Source organism: Meleagris gallopavo, chromosome 20 (assembly GCF_905368555.1).
Source record: "Meleagris gallopavo chromosome 20, MGAL_WU_HG_1.1, whole genome shotgun sequence".
In the NCBI taxonomy this organism is placed as follows: domain Eukaryota; kingdom Metazoa; phylum Chordata; class Aves; order Galliformes; family Phasianidae; genus Meleagris; species Meleagris gallopavo.
Genome location: NC_139423.1, coordinates 8928693 through 8952343, shown reverse-complemented (window position 1 = coordinate 8952343; position 23651 = coordinate 8928693). Strand labels below are relative to the sequence as shown.

The window sequence follows — 23651 nt, the reverse complement described above, 5'->3', positions numbered from 1 at the left end:
AATAGTCTGAGATAAATGTCTGAGATGGGACTACATCCACCACGCACGTAGGTTTTGTTCTTCCCACTCAACTACAAGATTAAGAGCCACAATGGCTTCATAGATCAACATCAAAACACAGCAGACATACATTTGTCTGTATGTGAGCTTGGTTCACTATTTCTTTCAACAGAATCAAGGGTTTATGTTGTTTTGTTGTTCTTTTTTATGATTATGTGATTAAGTACAAGATACCACTCCAACCTTTGTCTGTAAAATTCCTAGTTTTTGGCCACTTGAGAAACACAACGTTAAAACCTCACAGAACTTGAGAGTCAAACATGTGTACAAGAGCTATAGCCATACCTTAAGTGACTCTTTTTCCAAGAAACAATATGAAACACTGTGGAGACAATGAAGAGTGCACAGAGCCCCATGCCATAGATCCATGCTGTTATTTTTTCCCATCGATCGTCAGAAAGTCGGTGGAGAAGGGCACTGCCCACAATTGCAGGAACAATGAGGAACTAAAACAAAACCCAAAAAAAGGCCATTAACTCTACTCACAGCAAACGAAGCTACCACCCACTGCATTGCAACAGCAGGGCAGATAATGCTGCAGCACACCACAGAAGAACATATACACACATCTGATGGCAGCCTCCCAGCTGGAAGGAGTTTTCCAGTTAGTTCTACACCGACACACAAGGGTCAAGATTCTGACAGTGTCTCAGACAATGAAGTAACACCTGCTTGTGATAAATTCACTCTTACATGGGATTAGAATATGCTACTTGCTCCTCTCGGCATGATAGATTTTTATTTTCACATTTTGCTTCCTATTCCTAAAAAGGTTTTGATCTCACCCTAAGCTGTGCTCCAAAGCACCTCTTGTGCATAGAAGTTAAGCACAGTACAGACCAAAAGAAACTAAAACATCAAATGAGTAAAAAATGAATCTTTTAACATAGGCAGGTAAACAAATGGCAACAGAATTAACAAAGGCTTTGCAGAACTTGGGCTTTAGATACCAAATAAATCAGCTGCAGACTAAGAGCCATAGAATGGTTTGGATGGGAAGGAACCTTTAAGATCATCCAGTCCCAACCCCCTGCTATAGGCAGGGACACCTCCCACCAGACCAGGTTGCTCACAGTCCCATCCAGCCTGGCCTTGAACACTTTCAGGGACGCTTCCATTCACAACTCCACTGGCAAACTCATTCCAGTGTCTCACCACCCTCACAGTAAATAATTTCTGCCTATTATCTCGTCTAAATTTACCCTCTTCCAGTTTACAAACTACTTCCCCTTATCCTGTTCCTACACACCCCATAAAAAGTCCCTCCCAGCTTTCCTGTAGGCTCCTTCAGGTACTGGAATGCTGCTGTAACATCCTCCAGAGCTTTCTTTTCTCCAGGCTGAAGAGCTCCATCTCCCTCAGCCTGTCCTCATAAGGGAGGTGCTCCAGCCCCCTGCTTATCTTCGTGGCTCTCCTCTGGACCTGCTCCCATAGCTTCCTTGGCACAGTACTCCAAGTGGGGACTTCTTTTGTAAAGATGCACAAACATGAAATTATGTTGCAGTGTATCCCAACCTGTTTTTCTTGCCACATCCCTGCTCAAGCAGCTTTAACTCTGTTTCTCCAGCACAACGTGGCAATGCATCTAAAACTCCACTTCTTTTCCAGGTCAAGTTCCATCATCTATCTTTGTCTCATTCAGAAAGAAGACACCAAGCCAAAAAGGATTTAAAGGAAGGAACCTGCTGACTCAGACATCTCTACCTGTCTCCTTTTACTATGAAGGAAAATCTTTGGCAGCCCTTCTGTTAAAAATTCTGTGTAAGTTCCTTTTCAGACACTTCACAGGTTAAATTCTTCATTGCTTAACATGCTAAACAAAGTCAGGAAGCAGTAGTGTTTAAACAAATACGGCAATTCTGCTTTGCATTACAGGTTTGTTAGTTTAGAGTGCAAAGTTCTGGTCTAGCAAGTATTATCTGTCCTTTATCTACTTGCAGACAAGAAATTGAGACTCTCATCACAGCTACAGCTCAGAAGATGAAAAGTGTACTGAATCAATCTGTAAAGCAGATGGTTAATCCAAAAAAAAAAAAAAGAGCTAAAAAAGACAAAACATTACTTTTTCCTATGGATTTTGAAGTATACTGACTTCATTAACATTATAATTTTTTTTGCAAAGCTTACTACATTTAAGCTGAAAGCTATACAGTCATACAATTGAGAAGTGTGGCATTCTTGTATCTGCAGCATTTGGACCAGAGGTGAAAATACTTTGAGTTTTGCAATGAGTCTATGGAAGCTGACCTCATGCACTTTAAGGCCAAAAATAGTCTTCCAGTCTGGCTTCTCATTTGTCACAAACCTTAAATTTCCATATACATATCCTGGACTGCTCTCAAATTTTAAAAAGGTTAAAGCATTTCACTCCTCAGGAGATTAGTTGCCCCTGTTTTCCACATATGGCATACGATTCAAAGTGTGGCTAAAACCCTTAAGAACAGCAGGGAACTGATTAGATGTGACAGTTATTTCATTTCATATTTGCAGGAGGCACTTAGATTAAAAACAAAATCTGTTCCAGTCAACTGGACCAAAGTTCTTTAGATTCTTGTGTCGTCAATGGACTTCATTATATCTAACATCTGTCTCAAAGAAAAAACACCAGTGAACAAAACAAGACAGATTTTGATTAGAAAGCTCTCTAATGCAAGAATGGTATTTTAATCCTAAGACAGAAACAATCAGTCCTTTAAATGGAGAGAGATTTAACAGAAAAAGTCAAAGAATCAGAACTAATAGAACTAGCACAGTTGTGCTGCATCATTTGAGGGGAATGACATGGCACGTCTGAGTTGCCAACATTCCTAGTAACAAAATTAGCTAAAATCATGAAAAGTTTTTATTTTACTTATTTCCATCATGAAGTGCAATTCCTCCAAATTAACATCATAGCAAACTCCATGCTAACTGCCATCTGTTTGGGGTGCTGAGAATAACAGTACTGTGGCCAGCATTTTACCTGCGTTTTCTTATATCTGTAGACAATCCCATGGAATGGCTTAAAAAAAAAAAAAAAAAACCTTTACAATTACTTTTATATGTAATATTCATACCAAAATTAAGTTATTTTCACTGCATATGAAGTCATGTAGGTCACAGTCAGTGATATGCTCAAGCCACTGTGGCAAAGCACGGTGGCAAATGGTATTACTGTTGCTCTCTCACTTGCCTTTCATTGAGAGGGAAATGCTAATAGCACAAAGATAACCCCAACACTTCTTAGGAATGGAAGAAGACAGAAAGAGCAATAAGCAGTCAAAACAATTAGAAAAAAAAGAAATAATCACGTGATGCTTAGAAGCAACTCGTGAAATCGTGCCCATTTCAGTGCTCCTGCTCCAGAAGCGTAGCCCTGAAACCAAGTACAACATCCCTCTACTCAGGGATTTTCTCCTCCCAAATAAGGAGACAAGCATCACGGAGTGAAAAGCCTACTGGCAACTTGGATTTTTCACTATGCAGAGAATAGAGAAACCTCTAACTATCAAACACAGCCAAGACATTTTCATCATGAGAGCACTCCTGACATTTTGAAGACCCCTCCTTCCATGCACCAATGGCCTGGAAAACACTCCAAGCCTCACTTTTGAGATACTTACACTTTTTCCTCCCCCCAGCACACACTGCAGAAATTGAGTCTAACTTATTTTAAGAATAGCTCCTCCTTTTAAGGCAATGGAAAAGCTTTGAGCAACATAAAGAAAGTTGTGCCTAAGTTCAAAGGTCTGAATACAACAGTGTCTTTTATCTAATAAACCTTACACTAGAGCATACTAGAAAGTTTCAGTATGAAAGAGCAACCCAGCAACCCCTCCCCAACGCTTCAACTTTGCTTACCTTACATCTCAAATGCTTACTGCTCTTGCTTCTCTCACACACCGTTTCCTTCCTGTTCTTCTAAACACAGTGCTGTCTTTTCTGTCTCTACATTCAACTGCTTAGCTGCCCTTCCTGTCTCCTAGTGACTAAAGACAGGTCAATGCTTTGTTTAAACTTAAAAAATATTCCAGACATTTTAAATAGCTTTTCTAATAGGAAATTTGAAGATGCCTTATCACACTACACAAAGTTAGCTTCATTATTGTATCCCAAAGCTGTACGTAGGACCCTGTATTCCCATTTACTAATTGATGTTTTCCAAGCAGCTGCCTAAACAGACTACCAAGTATTGAAGTAGAAAACCAGAAGTGATACTTACCTGAGGAGTACAGCCATTAAATACAGCTTGATTACTTTCTGAATTAAAATTTTGAAAGATCTATGGAGAACCACTACTAAACACTGATATAATATATCAGTGCCTAATTGAAAACTATTGTAGGCTAGCAGCAATTGCTCAACTACTTGACTTTCTGACATTTAGTAAAACAATCTGCAACATCTGGGAAAAAAAAAAAAAAAAGCACGTCCCCTAGCTTTTTCCATATAACCCACTGTGCTTTCCCAGTTTAGATTCCCATTTCAAGGCTTTACATTTAAAAGTTATTTACTGCATCATTTACAGAGAAACAATCCCCTTACTATACTCCGTTTTCTCTAAAGTGGATGTTAATATATCTCCCCAAGTTCCCCAAGTTACAAACAGTTTGTGGTATGCTGTAGCATACAGCCTGGCTGTTCAGAAAATAATTAGACAAATCCACCACAAACAGCAGCAAACCACAAAATACTGATAGGACATCTTGGCTGTAACCTGCTGCTGTCAGGCACGAATATCACGTCTGTTTTTCAGCTAGATGAAGCCTACAATTGCTGAGGAATACAGCAACTTCTGCCAGGTATCTTCAAATCCAACTTCTTGGTCAGGATTTGTACAAGGATTAGGAGCTAAACCACATATTTTGCTCACTAACAGAATGTTGCTACATTTCGCTAGGCAAATAAGCACATATTTACATAATGCTGTACATGAGACAAGCTGCAGTTAGCTCTTCTATATGTAAACCAAAGTAATTCTGTTCTTACCAGTAACAGTGACTGCTGGTACTGGTACCATCAACAGCTGGTACACTGGTACATCAACAGCTAGATGGCTGGTGATCCCATTTACTGGGCTGTTATGGCTGAAGCTTGTGCAACAAAACTAGAGACTGCAAAAAAATGCATCCACTTGGGCTAAGGTAAGTATTTATCCATACAGGACACAAATGTACTGAAACTCCTAGGTGAGAAAGGAAAAAGGAAACGCACTTACAGCGTGTGTGTAACAGTTAGCAGCATGCTCGTAGCAAGTGGGTTTGTAGCGGCTGTTGGCTGGAGCTGGGTGGTTCATGAACCTGTGGAGTAATTAAGGAGTATTTTTAATAAACCATCTTTGGAATGTCACGGAGGACTATCTCCAACCCAGTAACATTACACATATCAGTACAGACATGTTTAAGGTAACTGTTATTAAAATTCCCTGTTTGCCCAAATACGCTCCCTCCCCAGAAATACAGGTTAAAACATTTCTGTGACTGTGCAGGGGATGGTAATCTACAATCAAGGCTTCTCTCGTTTAATAGAAAACACATACAGAAGTCAAATTTCCCTCTTCTCCAACTGTTTGGTCAAAAGAAAAATTAACTATTTCCTATTTTAATTTCATACTAAAGACTTGGATTTTTCTTGAATTGTGGCCTTCATCATCACTGCCATGCATTACTCATTTTGAACGAAATTCCTGGCTTTACAGCAATATTCCAGTTCTGCAGCACCTCAGAATAAACCAACTTGAACCTCTTCTCTATTCCTGTAGCAGCAATGGTGCTGCACACAGCATCCCAGCACAGACTGCTGCCACATGCAGGAGATGCTCTCACCTGTAAGCTCTCATACTGTATTCCAGCGTACTGCAGACTACTGTAAAACTGAGCACTGACAGTCAGACAGGTATCCAACAAGGCAGGAACAGCTCTACAAACACATCTCTGTATGCTCAGAACTGAGAACAGCTTTGTTGGCAAGTTTTATATACACAGCTTGTGAGGGGAACCACAACCAAACCCACCACAAGCGGAATGCTACTCTGTGCCTCACAGGGTCACAGGGGTGCTGTGGGAGCCTTGCAGGAGGCAAGAGGCTAAAACGCCCCAAAACACAAAGGAATAAGCTTATCCTCAGCATTAGCTTGATTATTTCTGTAGTTCAACATTTCTGTGTATTATCATCTGAAAAAGCTATTAATAATTGAAGGCAGCTTGCTAATGGGACCTCCTGTTATCCATTAGAGGGCTTTTTAGAATTTTTTCCTCTTCGTTTATATTTATTGAGGAGAAAAGGTGATGGATCCTTTTCACGGCAGGGCCTGGTGTAAGGGAAGGTTTTAGGATGATGAACAAACGTTTCTGAAAAGTCTCTTACTAGGATCTGGTATTCATGCAAATTAAGACCGTGTTATTAGCAGTAGAAGAGGACAAAGGCTTTAACAAAGCTATCTGTTCCCTATCATCTACACAATGGGCCTTTTTCACCCTTGTTTGTGCCCTGGTAAGAAATATTCTTTTATCTACGTGGTAACTTTATCCTGGCAAAACAACACCAGATTTCAGACATGCTTCACACATGCACCTTTCATTACAAGTAATTCCAAACATCTTCCTTAAATAAAACAAAAATAATCAGTCTTGATCATCTCATTTAAAACAATACGGTTACTGTTGTGACTACCGAACAGAAAGCTTTACTAGACTCCCACAACCACTGAAACGTTCTTTTCTTCCATTCTGGATCTCATCTGCTGATGGAATTATCCTTTGATGGATGAAGCAAAGAAGGCAGCAGAAAAAACAACCAGTAAATACCAACCTAGTCTCAAAGATCTAATTTTGTTTTTTGTCTTGTCAGGAAACGAGCTTCCTTTGCTCAGCTCAAAAGGGCTCACACTTCCTTCTAGCAGCTGCAAACCACATTGTCCCTTTTTATATCATTTTTCCTTGTGCACTCCAGCTGCAGGAAGGGCCACTCAGACCTCCTAAGCCACACACAGCAGCACACCCCCAGAAACAGCAGCAAGGCGGGCAGAACTCCGCGCAGATAGCAGCAGCACGCATTCAGTGGGCGTATAAATTTAGATAGCAAAGCAATCTGCTGCGTTGCCGCGGCTCCGTGCTTTTGAGAGGAAAAAACACCACAAGCAGGTCAAGACAGATCGGCGCTGCGTTTCAACGATATCCACGTAGGTTTGAAAAGAAGCAGCTTGATAGTCAGGCTGATGATTAATCTTTTTAAAGCAAATCGGCAGGTATCTCCTCTTTGTGAATTCGGCCCATTCAGCTCCAAGCACAGGCACGTCCTGTAGCCGCTATCTACCTGTGCTTGGTACCTGCCCACACCATCCCCTCCACGGCTCAACAACCGAACCACAGACGTAACTCACATCAACGCAGAAGCAGATGCTTCTCCGGAAGCGTCAATGAAATCACACCCGCGTAAGGCTAAGAATCCACTGCCATCAGCTCAGCTCTTAAGAGCCGCGGCCGGCTGTGAAGGCGGCCGCATCCCGGCCGCGCAGCGCAGCACAAAGGCGCGGACACGCAGCTCCGCCAGCCTCGCGCGCAGCGGTCCGACCACGCTCTCGCCTCCCTCTCCCTCTGTTCCCTTTCAGTTTTATTTCCCTTTTAACGCTCACACTTCGGCTTCCCGAGCGAGGCGGGATGGGCGAGCAGCGCAGCCCCGCAGCGGTGCGTTTACCTGCGGGGGGCAGCGGCTCTTCGCTCCGAAACGGCGCTGGGAGCCGAGGCAGCTCCGCATCCCGAGCCGGGGGAGCCGAGAGCCACAGGTCGGCACATGGGCGGATGCGTGACCCTTCACCCACCGAGAGGGGAAAACGCACCGCCGCCAAAACAACCGCCGCCCGTAGCAGAACCGCCGCCCGGCCGGGCCACGCCGACCGACGGAGCCGCGCTGCCCTGGGGCGGCACGGAGAGCGCGGACACCGCAACGCGGGGACGGAAGGAACAGAAGGGGAACGGGGGGGTCCCTCACCTCCGGAACCGTTCCTGGAGCCGCCGCATGGGTCCGGGCCGCCCGCCCCGGCCGGGCGCTGGGCGGGGGGTCGGGACGGGAGGCTGCGGGCGGCTCCTGAGGCGGCGAGGGCCGGAGTCCGGGCCCTCATTGGCGTGCGGGCCGCCGCGGCGCGGAGCGACGGCCAAAGCCGTCCGTCGGAGAGGAGCGAGAGCCGGGCGGGCGGCCGGCCGCTTTAACCGCCCTCCGGGCTCCCCGCAGCCCGCCCGGCCCGCGCCTCGGCCCGCCCCCGGCGCCCGGCCCGCCCCCAGCGCCGAGCCCGGCTGAGGCGGGACCGTGGCGGGGGGACATGGCGGCCTGTGGCGGGGCGGAGCCGGGCAGAGCCGCACCTCAGGCGCTGCGCGGTCTGCGATTCACCCGAAGAAGCCGACGGCTGGGGGTTCGGCGATGCGAACGGGCCGATCTTCTGAACTGCAGAAGCGGAAAGGGCCCTTCCGCGAGGGAAGCGGGGTGCTGCTGCTGCTGCTGCTGCGCTCCGGCACTGCCGCTCCGCTCCCTCCGCCGGGGCTGCCGTGTTTGCAGTGCTGCCGATAACCGGCGGCTCAGTTCCTCCTCCCGGCTGCACGCCACTGAGGATCCGTATCTGCTCACAGTTGCCCGAGCAAGGGTTACGTTGCATAAGTGAAGAAACCCAGAAACGATGTTGAGAACGTTTCCATAAGTGTTCCATTGCCTATATCACTATGGGACTAATCGGGGCATCAATGAGGAGAATATTAAGTTCTGTTCGAGCTTCTGTGTTATAATTTAAGATCTTGTTTACAATGGGATTCGAACAGCTCCAGCCCTCAACAACAGCAAAGTGCAGGCACAGCAAAGCAAACCACCATTAGGCAAATAAACCATCCAGCACCGCAGTGTGTTTGTAGGATGGAGGCAGATGGGACCTGCTGGAGTGTTACCCCCAGCTGAGCAGCCACCTCTGCCTACCAGGAGGAACTAGCACCGTCACTTGGCTGATGGTCAAACTAAATCCAATCTCCCACGGCCGTGGGTCCCTTTTACTAAATCTTCCTCCACATCCTGAGCGAGCAGGCAGTGAAGTGGTAACAGCTTTGTAAGCTGCCCCCACGAGGCAAGGAGCTTGTTAATAAGGAATTTAACTTGTTGTTTTCTCATTGAGCAAAAGGAATTTAGTTCTTATCAATGTGTGAGATATTTGTAAAATGGGTTTTACAGGATGAATAAGACAGTCCCTATTTGATGCCTAATAGAAGCTGTTTGCACAGCAAATCTGTTCTAATGGCAGTTCTTGACAGTCTCAGAAATGAAGTCAATGACTACAGGAGCTGTGTGGTTTGCCCCTATTATTTCTAGGTCACATTTTACCCATACAGAAGCTCCTGCAAAGCCTTTGGGGAACTATCTACAGTCTAGGGACAGAGGAGTTCATTCTCCTGGATGTTTAAGCCATCGCACTTTTATGAGCATTAAATTGGCACACAAGCATGTGTCATTACTGAATCAGAACTTGGGCAGCTTTTATAGGATTATGCAAATTGGGACACAAATGTGGGGTCTGAAGCTACAAAATTTGCAGCTTTCATTCTATTACAAGAATGTCTTGGGTTGCACAAATCTATCAAGCCAACAGGTGAGACTTGCTGGAAGTTTGCTTTTACCCAGCCAAGGTGAAATTTTAAAGGCCACATGAGATGTCAGTGGTGAATCAGATTCTGTCAGGAGGTTTCACAAAACATCTCACACGAGAGCTGAGTTTCTTACAGCCATTTAGCGCAGATAATTTGTTTATGTATCAGCCTGCATAATACCTAGTCTCTTGATTTGTTGAACAGATAACAGACAAGCATAACTCCGTGCTACCAAATGGATCTACCAGTGATATTGCTAAGTAATGTTCCCAGGTACGTACTTACTTTTCAGAGCTCGGAGCTGCTGGTGGTGACGGGCTCTGTCGGAGCAGCAGAGAGGCACACTGTGGCTTGAGAAGTTCTGAGTCGATGTAACACAGCAGAGAGGCAAGCTGAGCAGCGTGGGGCATTAATGAGGCATGGGAAACGAGTCTGACAGGTGGAACTCCTCTCCACTCCCAGTCTACGCACTTCTGGCAAGGGAAGAGAAAAATATCTTTTGCTTTCTTCTTACTTTGTAACAAATCTGAGAATCTGGACTTCCTCTCTTGGGAGTCTTCTGGCTAATGGAGGAGGGTGGTGGTTTCCCTGAGGTTTGATTTAGAAGCTATAAAGATAAAGCTCTTTCCCTTTCTCAAGTTTAGAGAACAAATTCTGAAAGAAGCATGGTTGTCACTGACTGCTTCATACATGGTCGGAGTAGAAATGTAGTCTGACAGAGACCTTCTTGGCTGGTAAAATCTAATTTACTGACACAATTCTGGAAGAAAATATCCTATTCTTCAAGTTTCTAGTACAAAAATTGGTTTTGCAGTAACACAACCTGTAGGACCAGGACAACAACAGGTCCCAAGTGAGCCCAAGGCAAACCTCAGTGTGCTGCCCTTGGCCTGTGCTCAGGCACACCCCTGTAGTGCTGCAAAGCAATTCATGTTCCCCAGGGAGGCTTGGCATGTGTGGGAACACGAGGCTGCAGAACACCCTGCGCTGGGGCTCAGCGTGGTGCAGCATCCTTGGGCCAAGGCTCCTGCACAGCACATGAACATCTCTCTTTTTTTCTTGCTGCAGACTGGCTCAGATTGCTGCCTTTCCTGACAGTCTTTGTGAAGGAGAAGAATCTTGTACTGAAATGCATGTCAATGGTCTTGTGAAACAAGCACCTCTCCCTCTCTCAGCCTTCCCTCAGCCTAATTAATAAGGTCATCCTGCTGAAGGCAGCTTATAAATAGCTTTCCAAACACTAATGGAATTAGTTCTGCCCTGGACAACATCTCCAGGGTGACACTGGTGTCTAAGAGGAATTGCCTCCTTGGCACACAGTAGAAATAATGTTGAAGCACAAACATTTACCTGATGTCACAGCCTTCTTGCTGCCAGCATTAAACCTGAAATGAGATTACAGTGTTACTTAGTAATATCAGAGAAGATTTACCACAAGTAAAACAAGTGATGTTAGAGGGTTGTGCCTTGTAGTAGATTAGGTTATCCTAGATAATGAAAGTCTACTGAAGGTTTCTTTCTGTCAGTATTTCTGATAAAAGGGTGTTTTTCATGGCCACAAACCCTCAAGATTTTGCAGGGATCTATGTTGGGGAATAAGATAAAGTACTGCAGGTTGGTGGGAATCTTTAATATGAGGTCAATCAGTAGGAAATGAGTAGAGTAGCTATAAAGTCTCAGAAGAAAGCAATGTCTTAAAATTACTCAGTTACTTAAATAATTTGTTGAGCTATTGAAGCCTTCTGGAAGCAATGACTAAATTATTAAGACTTAATATTTTGGAATTTTCTATTAAAAAAAACCAACACACAATGAAACATGTAACAGAAAATATAAACTTACACCAAAATACGGAGAGAAAATGTGTCAGTTGTTCTCTGATGTAGGGACTTCAAACTAGTGAGAGTTAAGCTTCTAAACAAGATACAGACATTATTATGAAGTTAAAATTTCATTATCTATTTGACTAATGAAGTTCAATTGTATCTTCAGGAAAATAATTCCGAAACTGTTATTTTGCAGTCATTTGGCCTGTGCATCAGATGACAGTCCTGTTTTAGGTAGTAAAATCACACAGATTTCAAAATACAGACCTAAAAAAATAAAGGTCGAATTTGATATTAATCCGTATTTTCCAAGAACATAAATGGCTTTAAAAATTATATCGCATGACATTCTTGATTGTAAAAGCACAGTTTCTCATATTCTAGTTGTTGAGACTATTTATAAAACACAGATTTTTTTCCTTATTGTGATTAACAAAGGTGGTTTCATTTGGATTCGTGATGTACCTCCCATGTACTTCAACCAGCAACATTTTCCAGCAGGGCTGAGGTAAGAAAACTTTCTGTTGGAGTGAAACATTCCTCCATACAGATGTTATGTGCTTAGATGAAGAAGCCACAAGGCCTGGAGATGCTCTGTGTGACTGAAATGAGATTACAGTGACGAGGAAGGAGGGGGGTCTGGCCCTGCCACAGCCACGCAAGCTCTGAGTCATCAGCTGATGATGGCAAAGAAAATGGATTTCATGAAGTGAAGAAACATCCTGCTTTCAAATATTGATTCTGTAGGGTTTCCTTTGTGAAGCATTAGTCATAGTGTCCCAGAATTTGGGGCCTGTTTAGAAATATCTGTTTGTTTTGGCTTTTAGTAATCGGACGGAAGAGGAGATGATCAGGGATGTTAACCTTTTTCTTTTCTTTTTTTTTAAAGCAAAGCATTATGCATGCAGAACAAATGACTTCTCTTTTATATTTTATAAATATACCCATTTTTGGTGTCTCAGAAGTAAATGGATAACATTGACACTAGCACTGAATCCAGAATAAAACAGGCCCACCTTAAAGTCCTTTTCCTCAGGCAAAGCAGAGTGTCTTTAATCAATGTTCACGGAATTTATGTGCAAAAATATTTATTCTCCTTCTTTGTTCCCACCATGGTGTTTTTCCCTGCAGATGTGCCTGCCATCCATCTTGACTCTCACTATCTCATTTTTGACATCACAATCAATGAAGTGAAATAAGCTGTTACTTAATGGGCCCGACATAAAATCTATTTAAGTTAAAGGAAAGACTCTCATTGTTTCCTATCAGCTCTAGGTCAAGCCTAAAGAGAGCAGAGGGAGCGGAATTTACCCTGTCATTTGTCATCTGAGAGGAAATAGTTTCCATATCCCATTTGGACCACTTAGAGATTTTAAACATATTTAGAGAAAGAAAACAAATTGATTTCTTGTCAGTGGACAAATGGTTGAAACTTTACTCCAATAGGATATTCTCTCATTTTCAGATTTTTAAGATTAGTTTGCCTGTACTGCGTGATTTTTTTTCTCAGTATTTTAGAAAAGTCAAACACAGGAGTGAAAGCCATGATGAACAGAAGCCAGCTCTCCTGACCAGGTGTCCGAATGCCCCGCGCAGCCATGAAACAGCACAGGAGCCTGCAGCCTCTGCCCTGTCATCCAACTGCTGGAAGGCCCAAAGGAAGAAGCCCCAGGAGGGGGGATGATGTTGGGTGCCCGATGGCCAGTGGGCAAGCAGCCTCCCAGAAGGGCACGGCATACCTTGGGCTGTTTTTCAAGACTGCACATTCCTATTCTCCATATTTCAAGGTCTGATAGCAACACGATCAAGGAGAAGATAATTTAGCTTAACAAAATCAAGAAATAACAGACAATGCTCCTGCTGAAGAGCTGAAATGGAGGTAACTGCACACACACAGCACAGCTTTCAGAAACTCTTCCTTCTAAGCAAACCTTGAAGAGAAGACCTTGCCAGAGCTTACCTTGTTCTGCTGCACTTGACGTACAACTTTTTTTTATCTGCAGCTTGTAAACATAAAATTGCAAGGCCACATTTTTGAGAATGGAATGCAAAACCTTGGAGGAAGGCCACGCTGCAAAACATGTTTTCTCCATACTTCCCCAGCAGCCAGGCTGCAGCACTGGCAGATCATAGCCTAGGAATTCCCGATCTGCCCTCAGACCATTCCTCCTGGCTGAGGTCACTCCACTCTCTGTCTTTCTGTTTGCATTTAGCAGGATCAATTTTATAAATTGCAGGACCAGATACAGCCTTGGCATATGCCTGCAGGGTGTCCCAGCTAACACGGTGGCAGCAAAAATCTCTCCACCTACAGCAGAAAAGTATCATACTAAAGTTGCAAAATCAAATGCCTTAATATTAGGAAGTACCAGAATCAAAGTCACTCTAACCTGCTCCTTCTGTGTATGTCTAATATGGAACAGTATATGATGCCATCAAACTGCAATTTTCCTGCAGGAAAAATGACACACTGGGTAAACCGTTCTCGTTGGGAACAGCTATTCAGTATTTCACTTGCTCTTTACTTTTCATTTTGCGGCCTGAGATTTCATCCAAACTGGGAGGTCTCACAAAAAGCCTTTCTGACAATCTCATCTCATCCTGGGAGAGCAGAGCAGTCCTAACCTAACTTGGGCACAGGATGTGTTGTTACTCAGATGCTCACGGCATGCAGATGGGTGCTTGGGATAACTGAGTACAAACACAGCTGTACTCGTGGCTGGGGATCTAAAGGTGACCTTTAGGCTCTCACCTCTACCCAGTGCTATGCAAAGCTAGCTGAGCTGCATGTTACACAACCAAGCCAAAAGAGCTAGAGGTCTTTAACAGCAAGAGAATTGGATCAAGGCTTGTGTAACAAGAATGAGACCTTAAAAGGAGATGTTGTTTTAGGTATCCCTGTGCTGCTAAGGAGCAGAGAACAAATATTTGTAGGACAGCCTTCACAAATCCCATTCGCATAACCCTCCCCCCAGCAATAACAGGCTGCCAAACAGCTCTCTGCTAAGTTTTGCTGCAGGTGATGAGCATGCCTGACTTGGAGAGCAGCCGCACACTGAACCCGGCCGTGGCACAGCAGGACCAAGCTGGCAGGGAATGACCCACAGCCACTCCATAGCTGCGACTCAACACACCTTCATCCTGGCTGCTCAATTGGGCAGCTTTATGGCCCCAAACCAGCTTTTCTTGTAAGCTGAAAAGTGAAAAACTAAACCAAACTGCTTAGGGCATCTGCATCAGTCAGTATGTACCACCTGCAGCTTGGGGCTTGACAGAGGGGAGATGGAAAGCAGCACCTGGGGCACCAGCTCTGCCCATCGGCTCTTCAGTCTCTGCACCACAGTCCAACCCCCAGTGTGAGCTACCAAGGCCCACCAGTAAACCACGTCCCTCATGCCATGTCCACACTCCCCAAACACCTCCAGGAATGGGAACTCCACCACCTCCCCAGCAGCCCAGCTGTCTGCTGCCCAGAGCTCTGTGGAACCAGGCTCCCTGCTTACAATGCATCAGGCTGCCAAAAAGAGCATGCCGCAGCATGGGCTACAGTGTGTCTGCACCAACTGGGCACTTTTGCATGCAGAAACGAGGTCCCAGCTTGGAGAGAACAGTGGAATGGTAGCCATCCCTCCTTGGATGCTCACATGGATGAGGGCAGAGGCTGCCCTTTCCTGCCCTCAGGGCACGGCACAGGGCCATGGCTGCACAGCCCTGCAGGACGGCTGCCAGCTCAGCCCAGCCCTGACCTCACACAGCCCCATGGCTGCAACTCCAAGGCCAGCCCTGAGCCGCAGCTTTGTCCTCTGCCAGAAGGGTTTGTTGTGACGGCAGGTGAATTAATTAATGGGCCTCACCTCCCTGGCTGTGAAGTCCCTGGGGAGATGAGGCATGTATCATTTTTACTGCGCCACAGCCAGGTGAGCGTAACGCAATATTTCCACTCAGGGATGACCGTGCTGCTACCTGACTGTACAAAACACAGCTGCTTTCCTCACTTAGTGGTGGCAAAGCTGACATCCATTAACCATCCCGTTTTGAAAACCATACCCCTCAGAGCCTGCCAGCTGCAGCAGGCTGACGCCAGGCATGGCCAAGGCAACTGCCTTCACTTTCCTTGTGCTGGGACCTCAGGATGCACCAAAGGAACACGCTCTGTTTATACTTTGTTCACTTTATCATCTATTTTTGCTAATAAAATCTGCAAATAAACTTATAGAGCCAGCCCGTTTTGTATCTCTATTTGCTGTTGATAGAATAAATTGCCTTTCCTACAGATTTTCAATTATATATCAGCTTATATTATATGCTGCCCCACATCGGCACAAGAAGAAAAGGTTTGCCATTAGAACCCTTTGCAAACATGGTTCTCTTCCAATCTTTCTGCCTTGCTGCTAAATAAATGTGTACACAAGATAGCGTGCGTGTTACTACAAAAGACCATTATTTACACAACGTCCAAAGCTGTACAAACTCCAGTGTATAGTTCAGTGTATTTCCTAATTCACAGAGCCCACACGGCCACGCTCACACCACCTCCAGAACCTGAACTCCCACACAAGGAGAACCCCAGCCCTGCTCCTCCTCTGAGCCCCAGCACCCCGAGCTGCTGCACCTCTGCACTGCCTTGGCATCACTCGCATAGAAGGAGCCTTGTTTGAAAAACTGAGGCTGCTTCTTGCTTTGCAGCCAGGCAGCAGCATCTTTTTGGCCATATGAGCATGTTGTCAGCTCCTGGAAGCCTTGCAGGGATGTATGCGTATGCACACTGATAGGTGGCCCACGGTTTGCCATCTAGATTTAACTGCAGAAGTGATAGAGAGAGGAGCAAAGGCCAGGGTGATTTACAACAGCTGGAGATCTGGTCTGGATGCTGCAATATACCTCACGTACAGCACACGTGGCTGTGCGTCATACAGCAGAGGCTGGGCCTAGAGGCAGCTTGGCTGCAGAAGGCACAACATCAGGAGAGCACAAGCCCAGTCAGGTAAGAGCTTTGTATCTAAAACGTGTCCTGACACACTCTTCAGAGGAGGTGAGGTATTTTTGAAGCTGACTATTTTTCTTCCAACTCCCCAGTTCTCTGAGCTCATTAAAATGAAAGCACTAATTTCCAGGAGGGGCCAAGAGGGAAAGGTCAAGGAAGGACTTCTTCATGTCAGTTCTCAAATTCCAGCGAGAAGAACGGTGGAGTTTCATTAAGCTGCTGTCAAACTACAAATTACTGCACTGTTGAAAGAAAGTAGGGCTGCTGTTACCTCACACGCAAAGGGCAGTGGCAGAGTGGCAGAGACCTGATGCCTTACAGCTTGTGTACAAGCCTGCCTCCTGCCACGGGTAGGTCTCTATGCAGGCTGCCAGCAGCAGGAGCTCAGCTGGGCAGGGCACAGCCCAGGCCCTGTGTCACACATCCCCTTTGCAGCAGGGCTGACAGCCACGCAGCCTCGTGCTGGGGGCACAGAACCACCCAGAGAACAAAGCACTTGCCAAGGACTGAAGTCTTCCAACAAACAAAGCAGCTGTTTTTGTTATTGCACCAAGCCTTAAGTAATGCAAGAATCCCTTTGGAAGGCACTGCCATCTCTGCTAAAGGGGACATCGGCCTCTCAGGGGGCTCAAGTTAAAGGCTGCTGCTTGCCACTTCATATTCCGTGTTTCCTGAACAGATGTCAGAAGAAGAGGGATTAGACAAATCCCAATGGAAACAAATACTTAATTTTGTTCATTCCCTTAGCTTTTGAAAAACACTGCCTGGTCCAACCTCGCACCTAAAAGTAGGAAAGACAGCTGCTTGAGACTCTGAAGCAGAACACAAAGCAATGCTGCCTCAGGGTGCTCCTAACCTTCACTGCCTTCCCTGCTCAGCAAAGCTGTCCTCAAATCCACATGTGGCTCTGAAGACCCAAAAACTGTCTTTTAACAATTTGCTAGCTAGAGCAATTAGCAGTTATGTTGTACAAGGAGCAACGCAGAGCATGAAAACCAGCAGGAGGGGATATGTTGGACCTGAAACCAGGGCTCAAACATGGGGCTCTGGATTCCAGAATATGCTTTTTTGGAGGACAGTGCTCGGGATGGCAATTGCTTCACGCAGCTGTCAGGCCCTGTCACGTGAGCTTCTGGGAAGAAGAAAGAAGACAATCCCAAGGAGGGGGGAAAGGATGGAAATCAAGCTGGAGGGACTTTGGAGGTAAATTCAAGATATACCATGACGCTGAGTTAAAACAGAAACACCTGCAATCTTTATATAACAACCTGTAATTATGTGCTCATACAACTCTGAGAATGTACGTATATACATGCATGATATCAACTAAAATGGGTACAACAGCCAAAGAAGCTGGCGAAGTTGCTTTTCTTTCCACGCTATCTTTTGTTTGGAGATATGTTTTACCATGGATTTAAAATTTTGAAACAGTTGTAATACATTACAGCATTTTCTGACTTCCCTTCAAATGCAAGGCTGCTGAAGGTCACCCTTAGTGCTGACCACCCCATTTTATTGCTTTCTGCCATTTTAAGGAATTTATTTGTTACAACAGTGCCAGAGCACTGGAACACTTAGAAGAGCCTGCGCTGCTCCTGCAGCTCTGTGTGTAGAGCTCTGCTCACCCTGGGTGCTGCCAGATTAAGCCCAATACGTCCCTTTGAACTCAGAGCTTATCTGAACCCCCTCTGCCCTCTGTTGGGTTATTCTGCACAGCCAAGCTGGATACAACCAGGCTGGCGGGGCTTTATCTGCTAAGACAGCAAAGCTGCGCCCTGCAGGTGTAGAGCCAGTCTGTCAGGGTAGTGCCAAAATAGAGGATGAAAAATTTGGCCAGCTGCAAGACAATGCTCCCAGCACTGAGCAGGACGCCCACTGGGCAGCACCGAGTAGAGCTGGGCCTCGTCTACCATGGGTAAGAACAAGATTTTGCAAAGCGTACGGACACAGAGCTGCGCTGAGGGCACAGTCCTGCTTTCATCATTTTCCTGCATCCTTTCCATCCAGCAAGCACGTCTGGCCTCCTGCTCTGAAAATCAGCAGCCATCTGGCCTCCCTGGTTCCTGCCTCCTCACAGGCAGCTGTTCTACTTCAGCAATACAGGAAGCTGAGGCCCTATGCCACGACTGCTCTGCTCCTGAGGGATGCTCACCCAGGCAGGAATGCTTCAGTCCCTCTGATGCTGCCACCTGTTTTTGCCCTCAGCAAACTCTGCTGTCCACCATCCCAGATGTGATGCACCCGGCTGGGGGATGCTTCCTCCCAATGCAAACTAACATTTAGGATCAAGTAGGCAGTGAAATAGAACAATATCTTCACCTTCAGCGGAGGGAGCAGGCAAAGCATTTTCATGTGGCAAAACAGGGTGAGTTGAGCCCAGCAATAATAATACCTTGCACCCTCCTAACAACATTTAACTGCTACCCAAAGAAGCAGCTGGACCTCTGTAATGCTGAGAACAAAAAATCCCAAGAAAAAGGAACCCCAGGGACGCGTTATGTTGCAAAGCTGGTGAGACAAAGTTAGCTAGAGAGAAAGGAAAAGGATCCCTTTGTCCCTCCAGCATGGTAGGGATAACAGCAGATGTGCACGTGTCCTCTCAGGCCACTGACCTTGCCCAGACAGCCACACAAACAGGCTCAGCAGTGCTGAGTTGTGTCCTCAGTGCTGGCTGGAAGCTCCCACTGCGAGCAGCTCCCTGACCCCGCTGCACAGAGCTGGTGGAGCCGCGGTCCTGCCAAGCAGCGCAGCCAGCACGGTTCGTAAAGACACGGTCCAAGGACGTGGTGTTAACACTTCCCAATTATTTTCTGTGTGCCAGAACAAGTTAAGGTAGCAGTCTCTGCCCCGGCTTTGAATTTCCTGGCTTTCCCCCGTCTGCGTCACAACAGAACTCTTCCCTGTCAGCCTCTTCCTCAGCTGTTCAGAGTCAGTGCTGGGAGCGCGGCCAGCTCTGCTTCCCAAAACAAACACCCGGCCTCCTGATGCCAGACATTTGCCTTCTATTCAATACCCGAGGGACCAAACACTTGGCTTTACAAGAGCTGCCCCGATTTTCTATTCTGCAGAGGTATATAAATAAAAATGCAGCTTTTACAGAGTCCTGTCTGCACCGGAGAAGACTTGATGGCATGTCCCTACAAGCTGCCTCTCTCCATCAGCTGTAAACAGAGCCTCAATTAATTAATGAGGTTTTCTTCCAGGTTAGCACACATTGTATCAGCAAGCAAAATAAGGCTTATTTTCAAATACTTTTTTCTTCTGTAATTACGTCTGCATTGGAGCGGATGCTAAGCCTGTATTCCTTGCTCAGACCAAACTCAGCAACAGTGCGGTGTGCTTGTGGGGTAAGGAAGAGCCGTCCCGTGATCCTTCAGTACTGAAGGAGTGTGAAATGTGGATTATTCAGGAGTATGGCTGTATCTGTGTGCTCCAAAACAGACACGGATACTTAATCAGACTAATTCATAATTAACAATATCTCCATACCACTGCCCACGGAAGGATCTGAAGTTCCTTCATAAATATTAATTAACTCAACCTGACACCCCAGCTGTGTAACAGTTACTGCTGACATTCACAGATGGAGAAACTGGGGCAGGATTTGTGCACACAAAGCACCCACAGCGTGGGGAGCAGCAGTGGGGAGTGGGTTCCGATGCTGCCAGGCATGGATCTGCCCCCGGAGCCCTCCTCCAGGCTGGGGGCTGCCTCCTGGGAAGGTTAATGCCAAACAGCTTGATGTGAGAAAAGAGAGCTAGCAAGCAGCGTCTCCAAGGAGACCAGCATGCAAGGCAGAAAGAGGAGCTGGAATGGGAAGCTGGGGATGGCAGCAGCTCTGATTTTCCCATTTTTGTATTCCTAGTATGCTTTTCCTTGGTAACATTGGATGGTTTTCCACGATGAATGGCAGGGTGATTTACAGGCAGTCCATTCAGCTTCCTAACCCTGCACTGCAAAGGAGCGGCTTGCTGCCATAACCAAACCCTCCCTGCTGCCCCAGGAGCCCAACGCCTTCATCCTGAGCAGCTCCTGGCACACACCCTCTGGTGTGCAGCCCCACAGCAGCCCTAACCCCCACCTGTACACGTTTCCCCACTCGTGCCCTTTGCGGCAGGACAAAGGCAGCACGGGGAGCCTGGCCCTGTGCATAGCACAGCCACTGGGCTGGAGCAGGAGCCCAGCTGAGTGCTTTGCCATGCAGAAAGCACAAAGGCAGCTTGTGGGATTGGCTTTGCAGTTTGTACTGCAGAAGCAGTCATACATAACTTTTAGAAGGGCGCTAAAGCCAGCTGAAGAAGAGCCTTTCCTGCAAGCTCAGCCTGTTAGTGCCCATCTGCCCACAATAACCCTGCCCCAGACACAAGCCAAGTGCAGCATCACAGACCTCCACTCACAGTGATCACTTGCAATTCCCTGTTGTACCCAAGTGCTCTTGCTGCTTCAAGCACACCAATGCTGTTCTGCTATAGCTCTAAGAAACCCATTCCAGCCCCTGCCATTGGGATGGCAAAGTCCTGATGCACCTTAGTGCCTCATCTGGAAAAGGATTTTGCCAACTGCGTAGGACTATCAGGAGGGAAATGTCATTTGTTGCTTTGAGCTCAGCATTACAGGGCAGAGTCCACCAGCCCTGTCACAAGCAATAAATCCCCTTAGCATCAACAGTGCTCCTGAAGCAGCTCCGCTGCTCACAGGTCTCCCTTTCTCCCCACCTGATGCTTCATCAAGAAAACACAACCATGCCAAAATCAGCAGTTTTGCCACTGACATCCAGGGAGCCAAGAATTTTGGTTTGGCGTACACCAGGTATTTGTTGTCAGAGGAAATTATGCATCTGGAAGATTTCTGCTATCTGAAGTATTAATATAGCTTTGCAAGTCTCTGTGTCTGCAGAATTACATAAGCACACAGTGTCAGATACTGCATTACTTCCATGACCTTTGATAGAAAACTGTGGACCTTTCTGCCCTTATTGTGGATTTCATACAGCATCTCACACCAACAAAGAAAACAGCCATGAGCACGCAATCACAGAATCACAGGGATCCCTTATCACTGAGAAGGCTCAATCGCTGCCAAGTTTTGCCAAAAGCAGCTGGAACTTGCAGTTAATTGCACTTTTTCAGTGCTGAACAAACAGAACAAGGCATTCAGCATTGTTGTTTCAGCACAGTATATGGCAGAGCATCACACCACCAACCCCCAATTTGTCACCTGTACAGCTGAGGTGCAGCACAGGTCCCAGCCCCGTGCAAACTGTGCCGGCTGCACAGAGCTCTGCTCAATAACACAGGAACTCAAGCCATCTGTCTGACCCCATAACAAATAAATCGGCATCTCAGCTTACCTCGTGAACTCGTTATCCTTTTGCAAACGGAGAGTAAACAGAGGTGCAGAGGCAGGTGGGTCGGCAGAGCACGGGGCCCTCACACCACAGTAGTCCTTTTCACCTGCAGGTCGGGGGAGGTTTCGTAGGCAGAGACGAGCCCCTTTGCCCAGCGGGTGCCCGGGGTGCCCTGCTGCATCACCACCAGCCGGATGGGGGGCTGGCTGCTGGCCGGGACCTCGGGAGCATACTCCTTGCTGGGATCCTTCCCCCTGCAGTCGTAGAGCACACAGGAGATCAGGAAAACCAGGAGCAAAATCACGTAGCTAGCTACCAGAATGATGAGATTCAAGGTAACAGGGTCAATCTCCAAATAAAACTCCATTTGATCCCATACTATGGAGTGCAAACCCGGACAGTGAAGTTTCATATGCACGAGTGAGTGACCGCTAACTGATCAGAATAGATGTATTGGCTTTGTGGTAAAAATACATTAATCCTCAGGTCTCCTGTAGCAATGGATTTCACCGAACTGGATGATTAAAGCAGCTCAGTTTAATAACTTAAGCTCCTTCGTTTAATGCCACGTTGCCTACAGCGGCAGAAGCTAAATTTGAATGCTATATTGACAGCAAAACATCTCCATTATTCAGGGACTCTCTTTCCACAGGTGGGCACCAAACTGGGTCTCCTCAAAGGGCGTTTTGTAGGACACCCCTAAAGGTGGGTTTGGGCTCCAGATGTGCTCACTGCGGCTGTGGGCTGGATAAAACCACACTATTCACTGGTAAACAAATACAGAGATAAATGAGGGGAAAAGCCACTTGCAAGGTAACTGTTCTAAGTCTAATTGGCCCGATTCTGATTCCAACAACTTTTTGCCCTGCCGTGTGCTATGGAAGCCCAATCCCTCCTCCACAACACAGCACACAGCAGCAAGAAGGCCATGGGGAAGGGCAGCAGGCAATGCTGCTGAGCACCCAGACCCCACGTCAGCACGCTCACCTCTTCCACACAGAACCCGGAGGTTTTTATCAGCATTACAGCACAGGAGGGCTTTAGGAAGGGATTAGGCTGTCATCGTCTTAGCGCTGCTGGAGCTGTGGAAAAGGGCTTTACATGTCAGCGGGAATCGGATCCGGGGCGTCTAAGCTGTGAGTAAGAAATATGTCATGGGGCCACGCGGCTGCCACAGCCCCGGACACAGCAGCTCCACAGCCTGTCCCGCAGCCCTGCTAGCTCTGTGCAGATCTGCATCCAGAAGAAATAAGCACAAACCAGACATTGCAGGAGCCTACATGGTGAGGATGAGCACTTGGTGATGCCGAATAGCACCAGTGTAACTTCACGCTCCATGGAAACACACAGGTTATCACAAAAACAGCAAAGAACTCTGAGATCAGATATGAAGGCGTTATGCCTTGGGAAAAGGAGCTCGTGGGACCCCACGAGCACTTTGGCTGGCAGAGCCCGCAGCACACCCCCCAAGGACAGGCGGTGCTCCCGGTGAGGGCCGGCCAGGCGGCGCTGCCTCGTGCTGTGCGCGGCGCCCGTCGGTGCGCCTCAGAAGTGCCGCCCGGTGAGGAGCCGTCAGCGCCGGGATGATTAGCTTAACCGCAGTGTCATTGCTAAAAATAGGCCCCGGAAAATAAATCTCCTCAATCCTGAAGGCAGTGGAGAGCGGGGCTGACGGCAGCCCCAGCTAGTTTCGAGCAGAACGACAGACGGGCCGAGATGGGGTACCGGGATGGAGGGACCTCCTGCATCCCAGCAGCCGGGCACACGAACAGCCGAAGCGTGCAGGCCCCGAGCTGTTCGCACCCATCGGCTCCTCACGCCGGCGGCAACGCCTT

The 23651-nt window shown here is 46.8% G+C and overlaps 2 protein-coding genes across 3 annotated transcripts in view; both read right to left on the bottom strand.

Annotated features, from left to right (window-relative positions):
- MMD (monocyte to macrophage differentiation associated) overlaps positions 1 to 10084 on the bottom strand; it is a 14503-nt gene extending 4419 nt beyond the window's left edge. Inside the window, exons 1-3 of one of the 2 annotated variants that reach the window (XM_010721582.4) lie at positions 9945 to 10084; positions 5258 to 5339; positions 346 to 506 (exon numbers count right to left, since the gene is read on the bottom strand). In XM_010721582.4, the coding sequence (XP_010719884.1) occupies positions 346 to 506; positions 5258 to 5339; positions 9945 to 10069 (368 nt within the window). In that variant the 5' untranslated portion in view covers positions 10070 to 10084. Of the gene's footprint in view, positions 1 to 345; positions 507 to 5257; positions 5340 to 8028; positions 8314 to 9944 lie in introns of those variants that run through there. The other variant, XM_085240022.1, reaches the window with a different exon arrangement.
- SMIM36 (small integral membrane protein 36) lies at positions 10000 to 23651 on the bottom strand. Its single transcript, XM_085240023.1, has 3 exons — positions 21820 to 23651; positions 11010 to 11044; positions 10000 to 10132 (listed from the first exon to the last, which is right to left on the bottom strand). The coding sequence occupies exon 1, from the start codon at positions 22226 to 22228 to the stop codon at positions 21899 to 21901; it is 330 nt and encodes a 109-aa protein (XP_085096149.1). The 5' UTR covers positions 22229 to 23651; the 3' UTR covers positions 10000 to 10132; positions 11010 to 11044; positions 21820 to 21898.

What these genes read in the sequence shown, in the direction of transcription:
- SMIM36 (XM_085240023.1), bottom strand. Translation starts at nt 22,228, where the DNA reads ATGAAACTTCACTGTCCGGGTTTGCACTCCATAGTATGGGATCAAATG.